General features: G+C 53.4%; 1 protein-coding gene across 1 annotated transcript in view; it reads left to right on the forward strand.

Moving 5' to 3' along the window:
• The window catches only part of CCDC12 (coiled-coil domain containing 12), a gene marked incomplete at its 5' end in the record, with an annotated part of 14,628 nt that extends 12,860 nt beyond the window's left edge, over nucleotides 1-1,768 (forward strand). The window contains 4 exons of the mRNA XM_009707181.1: nucleotides 720-781; nucleotides 875-909; nucleotides 1,309-1,385; nucleotides 1,689-1,768. Coding sequence (XP_009705483.1) covers nucleotides 720-781; nucleotides 875-909; nucleotides 1,309-1,385; nucleotides 1,689-1,768 — 254 coding nt within the window. The remainder of the gene's footprint in view (nucleotides 1-719; nucleotides 782-874; nucleotides 910-1,308; nucleotides 1,386-1,688) is intronic.
• Nucleotides 1,769-9,299: the final 7,531 nt, after the last annotated feature.

The raw sequence follows: 9,299 nt of genomic DNA on the forward strand, positions 1-9,299 counted from the left end.
ACCTCTGCCACTGCCTCACCACCCTCGCCGGGAAGAATTTTTTCCTAATCTCTCATGTCAATCTGCCCTCTTCCAGTTTAAAGCCCTTGCCCCTTGTCCTGTCACTCCAGGCCCTTGTCAAAAGTCCCTCCCCAGCTTTCTTGTTGGCCCCTTTAGGTACGGGAAGGCTGCTCTGAGGTTTCACTGGTCCTCCGTGGTGCCCACATCCCCTCCTTGCGGAGGTGAAGGATGGAGGGCTGTTTTCCACACGTGCTTTGCGTTATCCCTGGTATCTGTAGACCTTTACGTAAGGTCTGGGCTGGAGCTTGTTTCCTCCAAGATGTCTCAGGTGGTGGCCTTGTAAATGAGTCACGGTGAGTCAAATTCCAGTTTAAAAACCTGCGGAGCAGCTGATCCCTGCAGGTCTTACGAAAAGAGGACTTGAACCCAGCAGACTTCTTGCTGCCGTCGCTGTTCGTGGCATTTAATGGATGTTGGATTTGCATCATTTTCAGATGATTTTTAGGAGTCTCCGAAAGGGTTTGGGTGGCAGAGGGATGTGTGTACCCTCATGTACTCACTCGTATGTACCACGCTGTTAAGGCAAAGATGTTCAAATGGGCTGTTATAAAAGCTTTTGTCAACTTAACCCAGAGCTCTGGTGGGTTCCCCTGTGCCTCATCCCCTTGGTGTCCCACCACTGCGCCCTGGGCTGATGTTGGTCCTGTTCCCCCATCTAGTGGAAGACAAGGTGAAGGACCAGCTGGAGGCTGCCAAGCCGGAGCCCATCATCGAGGAGGTGGTACGTACATTCAGAGTTCTGTGCTGGGTGTATCTGTCTCCAGGCTTAAACCTTGCCTGCAGCTCTCACTGGGTGTCTCCTCTTCCTCCCTAGGATCTGGCAAACCTAGCTCCCAGGAAGCCAGACTGGTGAGTGCCTGCAGAGCCCCGCTTCTGGGAAAGGGATGTTGGAATCAGCGGTGGGTTACCATCACCTTGAGGTTGTCCAGGTTGGGTTAAATGTGCTGGAAATGGGAAACCCAGCCCTGCTGCTGAGGAAGACGCAAGGCACGGGGCTGTCTTCCCTTTTCCTGCTTACACCGAGTGCCAGCACTGATCCCTTTGGGGTGCTTGTCACTGTGGTGGCCCCGGTGACAAGGGATTAGGTTGGTTTGTCCATGAGCTGCCCTGGTGGCAGACACACACTCTGCTCCGTGGTGCTCACAGGAGAGAGAAGTTTCTCTTCGACTGGGAAAGGTGTAACGTGGCCCCTGTGTTCCCATCTGCCTGGGTGAGGATTTGTTCTGACATTGTCTCTCTTCTCCCCAGGGATTTGAAGCGAGATGTAGCCAAGAAACTGGAGAAGCTGGAGAAGAGGACGCAGAGAGCCATCGCTGAATTGATACGTGCGTTACGGTGCTGCAGGGATGGCGTCTGGGGTCACCAGTTGTTCCAGAGGGATTACACGATCCTTACTGGGAGCTCGGTGCCTTGCTGTTGGGCCACGGAAGGACTGGTGGAGCTTGATCCCCTTCCCAAAAGGATCTGTGAAGCTCTCGGTCCCACGTAGCTTCCCCAAGGCTGCATGCATGCTTGGCTTGTGCAGCAGGGAGGGATGGGGCTCAAGGGCTGCGGTTCAGGTCCTCCACCGTGTAGGTTTCCCGGTACAGCCGGTTTATCACTAAGCCACTGCTGTTTCTTGCTTGCAGGAGAGCGGTTGAAAGGGCAGGAGGAGGAGCTGGCATCTGCTGTCGGGTCAGCAAAGCAGGAGGGAAGCGACTCCGACTGAGGAGCTCCATCCGGCAGCCTCCGGCACAGGCTCTGTGGATCTGCCTCTGCCAGCAACGCCGATCCCATTGCTGTCAGGTAGAGGCACCTTGTTGGGACAATGCTGCTCACCGATGCTTTGCTAGAAACCCACAAGTCCTACTGTGCCTGAAGGAGAGGAGCAGATCCAAGGAGGCCTGCTGTCCTCTCAGATGATGACTGGCCGTTGAGGAACACTTCATAGATAGCTTTTTGGAACCATCCGGAGCTGATGGGAGCGGGACAGACACCCACGTTAGCTTGAACCTAGGCTGCCAGGACTCAGAGCAAGGAAGATGTGGGCAAAAGGGCTAATGCCAGAGAAGGTAAATTCAGGCTAACTCTCCTCTTGCTTGTTGGGTAATCAAGGCGATGCCCACGGAGCCAACAGGAGCCCTTAAGAGAGACACGACCATTTCCTAGGGGACTGATGCTCCTGTTCCTACGCAGAGATACCTTTTTCATAGTGCTCCTTTCTGCAGGAGAGCTGGTGTAACTGCCACGTGGGGAGCAACGAGGTCTCTCACTCTGGAGAGCTGGCTGGGAGTATTTGGGAACATCTGTGGTCAGACCCAGCACGTGCAGAATAACTCTGCTGGCAGGGGCTTTGGGGCTCGGGACCTGTTGGCTGCATCTGGCTGAGGTTAACGTGGGGTTTGTTCTGTTCCCTGAAGTTTCCCGACCCTCCAGGCTGTGCAGCGTGTGCCACTCCTCTATATGTTTTATAATTGACAAAGTTTGTTGTTAACAAATCTTTTCATAATAAAACAGTCCCGCAGTGGAAGAAATTGCCTCTTGTTCTGCAGAGGACTTCGCTTCCCCTTTGCTTCCCCAGGACAGGGAGCAGTGGGCTTCAGTTTGTGTAAGTTTGAGGTGGCTGAAGCTATAGCAGGTCAAGCACAACTCCTGGGCTGGAGCTGTGCCACGAATGGGGCAACTGGGGTGATGGCAACCCCAACTGGGGTGATGGCAACCCCGTGGCACTGGAAGAAGTGAGTGGGTGGGATGCTGCGGAGCTGACCGTGTGTCTTCCCTGGGAATGTTTGCTGTGGCTGTTGAAGATCTTGCAGGTTGGGTGCTTTGGCCAGGCCTGATCGTATGGGTTCCTGAATCGTCTGTGTTTGATTCAAAAGTGATTTTGTCCCAAGGTGAAACATCTGGTGAGTACGGCTTTGACAACGGTATTTACGGAAGATTTCACCTGTGATAAAAATAGCTGTTCCTGTTAATGCACACACCTGGCTGCTTTTCAAAACCTGTTGAAAAGAACTGCTCTGGCGGGGGGATGAGGTCCTTCACGTGGCAGCAGCCTGCCTTGGAGAGGGGGGGTGACATATCTGCCCTCGTGCCTTCTCAGATTGTCACCAGCTAGACCAGGTCCCCACGCAGGACAAGATCAGTCCCAGCCATGCTAAATACAGACTGATCGATGCTTGTCCTACTGCCAGGACCCGCCGCTACTGTCCACCGCTCCGTGGTTGCATGTAGTGAGGGGCTTTCTACAGCCTGCCTTGCATATCTGCCCTTGTGCCTTCTGGAGCTGCCATCTCAGATTGTCACCAGCTAGACCAGGTCCCCACGCAGGACGAGATCAGTCCCAGCCATGCTAAATACAGACTGATCGATGCTTGTCTTACTGCCAGGAACCACTGCTACTGCCCACCGCTCCGTGGTTGCATGTAGTGAGGGGCTTTCTACCTGCAAGAGCCCTGTTTCTGCTTCCAGATGATGGTCTAGGAGCAAAGATCTGCTGAAACCCCCTCTCGTTCCTCCAGCTTCCTTAAAGCCCTCCAGCCCCAGCAGCCTCCCATCTCCCTTGACTTACCTGTTCCTAGGGTTTGCAGCCATCCTTGCTCTGTCTTCCCCTCGGGTTGGTGCTTGTCATCCCTCGGAGGGACCCTTTCCCAGGTCCGTGGGGCCGAGAAGGAGACAGAGATCCCACAGAGTGAGGGGAGACCCTCGGATCATGCTGTTTCTGGGCAAGAAAACCAAGATCTGTCACTGGTGTGAAGGTGCCACCCAGGCACTCTGTGCTGTGGGTGTGTGCTGTTGGCCATCAGGTAAGGCTACCCTGTGGGTCCATCATGGAAAATGGGGATGGATCTGCTGTTTGGGGACATCCTTGGCACTGGGCAGAGCACATGGTGGTGCTTCAAGGATACTTAGAAATGAAAAGGACCCTCCAACTCATGACAGTGATGGCTTCTGCACCACCAAAGCAGAGGTACCAACAATTGAGATGAGCGTTCAGTGATCGCTCCACCACGTGGGTCTCTTTGTGGTTAGTTCTTAATGACCTGGGCTGTCACACACCTTAACGTGCGTTTCTTCCTTGGCAAGGAAATTGGGGAGCGTGAACACGTGTCCTCGTGGAGCCACGGCCTCGTCTCTGTGAAATGCCCTGTAGATGTCAGCAAATCTCCGTGCACAAAACCTCACCGTGTCCGAGTAGTCCCAACAGCTGGACCCTGCGCAAAGCCGAACTTTGCCTCCCCAGCAGCTGCTCTGGCTGGGATGCTGCTGCGCTCCTCCATCCGTCTGACTGCCTGCTGCTGCTTCCCTCCTTGGCCGGAGCTAGACCGATGGCCTCTGCTTTGCAACGGGTGTCAAATGTGAATACGAACGCAGCGTGCAGGGGACAGTCCTTGCTTCGCAACGGTGGGAAGCAGAAGAGTTTTCCCTCATAAATTCCCTTTAAACTGCCTCTGGTTGCAAGCACAGCTCTTCCCAGAGCAAACCTGTGCTCCATCTGGCTGCAAAAGCACCCTTCTCACTGACCCCTGGCAGGTTTTTATTCCAGCCTGAAATTAAGCTGGGATCAGCCCCAGACCCCTGGGCTTGGAGACCCAGCTGAGAAGGGGGAGAGGTCCATTTCCAGCTGGACGATGGAGTCCACAGATCCCAAACCAGCGCATGAGTGCTGGGACCTGCTGCTGGAGCCTCCCATCCTCCTGACTTTTGGGAGCATCCCTGCAGCTGTGCTGCAAGCTTGAAGGCACTGACCCAACCGTGGTCTCTTCTGGCTGGAAAATCCCTGCCCTGAGTCTTATTTCCTTTGCTTTGCTGAGGAGACAGGGTCTTCTCCCACTTTCTGATATGTACATTATTTTCTGTAAACCTTAAAAGTACCATTTCCCAGCCCCTCGGGATGCCCTGCTGCTTTGGTCCCCGTGGGGAGCACGCCTGTAAATGGTGACCCATCTCCAAAACTGAGCGTGGACATCCCCTTCCCCATGGGCAGTGGCTGCATCACGCGGAGCAGAGCCGTCCTTGCAGGACACCTGGGGCTGGGCTTGTACCTGGAGTGGGGTGGTGGGGAGGCAGAGCAGGATGAGGCTCATTTCCCTCTCCAGTGGGGCCTCGCAGTGAAACATTGCTTATCCTGGCACAGGGCTGGGACCCCATTGTGAGACGTGGGTCCCAGCATGGGACTGGGGTCCTGGCACGGGACAGGGATCCCTGCATGGGACAGGGATCCCAGTATGGGACTGGTGCCCTGGCATGGGACTGGTGTCCATCCATGGCACAGGGATCCCAGCATAGTACAAGGATCCCGGCACGGGACTGGGCATGGACAGGGATCCATGGGACAAGAATCCCAGCATGAGACTGGGGTCCTGGCACAGGACAGGGATCCCAGCATGGGACAGGGATCCTGGAATGGGACCAAGGTCCTAGAATGGGACTGGTGTCCATCCATGGCACAGGGATCCCAGCATAATACAAGGATCCTGGCATGGGACTGATGTCCTGGCATGGAACTGGGGTTCCTACATGGGCCAGGGATCCCAGCGTGGTACAGGGATCCTGGCATGGGACTGGTGTCCATCCATGGGACAAGAATCCCGGCACGGGACTGAGGTCCCAGCATAGACCAGCCCTGGGGCTGGTGTGCAGGTGCCAGGGACTAATGCCCCCTTTCCCCGGGGCGTTCCCTTCCCCAGCTTGGGGGAAAGGGGAGCGTGTGGGGAAGGGCTGGGAGAACAGGGGCATTTGGGATGTCACACCAAGCTCTGCATCCTGTGGATTTCATTTATTCCCTGGGAGATGGTGAGGGGTTTTCTCCCTTTCAAAGGTTGTGCCCCAAGCCTGTGTTTATGCTCTAGACCTTTTAAAATCCCAAACAGTGCCTTTCATGGCCCAGAAGCAGTTGTCACTTAACCATGGGTGGTTTTTTTTTTTTTTTTTTTGCATTGCAGGTGTCTCAGGGACCCACCTGAAGTCCCCTTGGACAATGCAGTGCTCTGTGCTCATCCTATGCCTGTATCCTCGGGATGCTGCCATGGCAGAAACTCTCGGAGAAACAGCCCCGATTTGCTTTGCCCGGGTCTCCCTGGATGAGGAGAGCTCGTCTGAGAGCCGGACTGGAAAAGTAGGATAAGACACAGGAGAGCCCCAAGGACCGGGAGGCAATTTGGCTCAAGGTCATTTGCAAAGCAGACAGTGAGACCAGAATGAACAGTTTCTCAAGCAAAGCAGATCAGAAAGGCCAGGGGAAATAAATAACCCAGTGAGATAATCCCTTCAGCTCCAGGGAAATCAAAGGCTTAACATTTACCCTGTGCCTCTTGGGGAATTTCTCCATATCACAGAGCTGATGCTCCAGCCACACCGCCAGATACCAGAGGAGACACCACATCGTTGAGCTCCTTGGGACAGGGATGCTTTCCATGCCCTGCATTTTCAAATAGGGAAAGCAACGGTCCATGTGGGTCTGCAGGCATCAGCTGGTCCTTCTGGAAACCTCAGGGTGCCTTGGGGTGGATGTGGAGAATTTGCTCCATTGTGTCTTCTCTTCTTGCCTCCCCAGCAGCATTAAGAGCAGGTCCCAGCTCTTTGCAAACCAGTCCAACCACACAGCCCTGGCTCTCCCTTTTACAGGCTCGGGTGGTAAACAACGGCACGATGTCTGTCCTCCATCTGTCCCTCCCAAATGGCTTGGGATCTGCTGTCCTGGCAAGAGACGTCAGCACAGCCCTTTGGGTTGAGAGTGCTGCAACCTGCAGCGATTCCCCCAAAGCAAGACCAATTTCTGGCAGACACCTAGACTTAGCAGAGCTGGTAGTAATTCATAACTCATAACTCATGCCGATGAGGTGGCTATGGGGGGAGATGCAAGGACAAATGGAGCTAGAAGACCACGGACCCTTAGCTGGGTCTGATGGCATGGCCCATTGTCCTGTGTGTTGTCCAAAGAGGTTAGAGGCGCCTCTGGAGGTGCTCCAGTCCAACCCCTGCTCAAGGGGACTGTGTCCAGGGCTGTGTCCAGCTGGGATTTGAATAAATTGGTGTGTCTGAGGAGGAAGCAAAGTGCTGGAGAATGGAGCTGCTACTCCCAGGGCCAAACCGAGGAAGCTCAGCTGTTACCTCACCCAACGTGAGACCACCATGGCTTTGGCAGAATGAACTGGAACTGGGCGTTTGCCACAAAATACCCTGAAAATGTCGTTGGGGACCAAGGAGAGCCCAGGCTGGATCTGGACCTGGGACATAGCTTTGCCCTTAGCTGAAATCTCAGGTCTGTGATGGGGATCAGAGACATGGGTGAGGCTGGAGCTGGTTGGGACAATGTCAGGGGCTGCACAATGCTTCCTTGAAGCTGAACTCTGCCAAAAATGTCTTTTTTTGGGAGATGGGGAGGCATCCAAAAGACCCACCCTTAGGTTGAGGGTGTTTCGCAAACCAAAGGGTCTAAGTGGGGCTCAAGGAAGCTTCAACTCAAGCAACAGAGCTTTGGCAGAACCCTGAGAGTGACAGCACAGAGCTCGTTGACTAAGAAAGGTCTTGACATGGTCTCCAAAGGATGACCATCTCGGCTTTCCAAGATGCTCTCACCTTGCCTTTCCATTAGTTACAGGGTTGGGCATCCCTCCCTTGCTGCCTGCCTCCTCCAAGAGGTGTGAGTTCAACATCTCATGTTCCTCTTCCCTCCTACCGTTGGCTGGAAAGTGTCAGCCTGAAGCTCACGATAGCAGCTGGAATATCTCTTAAAGTCAACAGGAGTCCGTCAGTCACACAAACATCAATCTCAGCATCTGGCTGTGAATAGCCTGGAGGAAAACTGAATTTCTGAGCTGGGGATGCTGAAAGAGAAAGAAAAAGAAGAGTTCTTAGCAGCCCAGATCTGGAACAGAACACAACTGTTAATGCAGTGAAATTCAGCTGCCCGGGGTCTTTCTGGTAGCAGGCTATCTTGATTATGATTTAATATTTTATAGATGACATATATCTATATATATATTCATGAAAAACAAATGAACGAGCCCTGAATACAGAAGCAGTTGGAGAGAAGGATCCTGAGCTCCACGTGGGCATCTCTGGAGCATGGGACTGTTGGGAGGCCATTCCTCGCATCCTGATGCTGAGCTGAGCCTCAGCAGCACGAAATGGTCCTGTGCTCTGCCAGCACAAGGCCAAAGCAAAGATCCCCTCGTGGGTGTCCAACTTGAGGGCATCCCAATTCTCCCCAGGTTTTACCTCTCCTAGCAGGGAACTGGGTTTTGTTCCCTGACATGGATTTTTGGCCACCCGCCCAAGTTCTCTACACTGGACTATTCCTCAATGTTTATTGTCTAGTTGTTGGTGTTTTGTGTTATATATGTATTTGCGTGTGTTTGTGCATATGCACACGTTATATATATAAGTTATCTTATTATTTGCGAAGATTTTGTTAACTATAGCAGCAGGCACAGGTCTCAGAGCAAGACCTAGCTCTTGGGTCCGGAGAGGCTTGTGTTTGTCTTGATTGTGTCCAGCTCTTCTTAACAACAGGTTGAATTTCCCCCTGGAAATCCAGCTCTTCTCTCCCCAGTTCCACTCCTTGTATCTGCTATGGTTTTGGGTTATGTTTGTCCCGATTTATCTTATCTTCTCCTGGCCTCTTCTCATGATCTTGGTTGACCCTTGAGAACTCAATGTTTGCTGCCTGGCACCTTTGGTAGTGCCTGATGGAGCGTCTGGAGGCAGAGGGAGTCCCACTTTGGGCAGCTCAGCAAAGCCATCGCTTGGTTGGCTTCTTTGGTGACCTGTTCCCATGAACATAATCCCACCATGTTGCTCTTGCCCACTGGTGAGATGCTTGGATGCAAACTCTGGCTAGAGGTTGAGCAAGATACAGGTAGAGCTGGGACAGAAGGGGAGAGCACATGGGGAGAGATCAATGTTTCAAGGCTGCTCCACCACTAGGCTCTGGGGCTTACATGGCATTAAATGCCTCAGATGCCTTGGGAGCTGTCTGGGCAACCATCAACTGATGCAATGTCCTGTGCCAGCATGAGCATGCAGCCTCATCTCTCATGGCTTCCCATCCTGGTGGCTTCTAGCTCCAACCTTGCTCCGTAGTGTGGCAAATGTAGGGTCTTGGTGATTAAATTGTAACACAAGAGGGTGAAAGGCCTGATGTTGAGAAATAGGAGGGGAGCGTGCCTTTTCCTGACCCGTGAGACTGAGTTTTCAAGCTGCTCGTGGACCTGTCCTCTGGTACAGCCAAGGAGAAGGACTTGGGGGTGTTGGTT

Source organism: Cariama cristata, unplaced genomic scaffold (genome assembly GCF_000690535.1).
Source record: "Cariama cristata isolate BGI_N322 unplaced genomic scaffold, ASM69053v1 scaffold17010, whole genome shotgun sequence".
Lineage (NCBI taxonomy): Eukaryota > Metazoa > Chordata > Aves > Cariamiformes > Cariamidae > Cariama > Cariama cristata.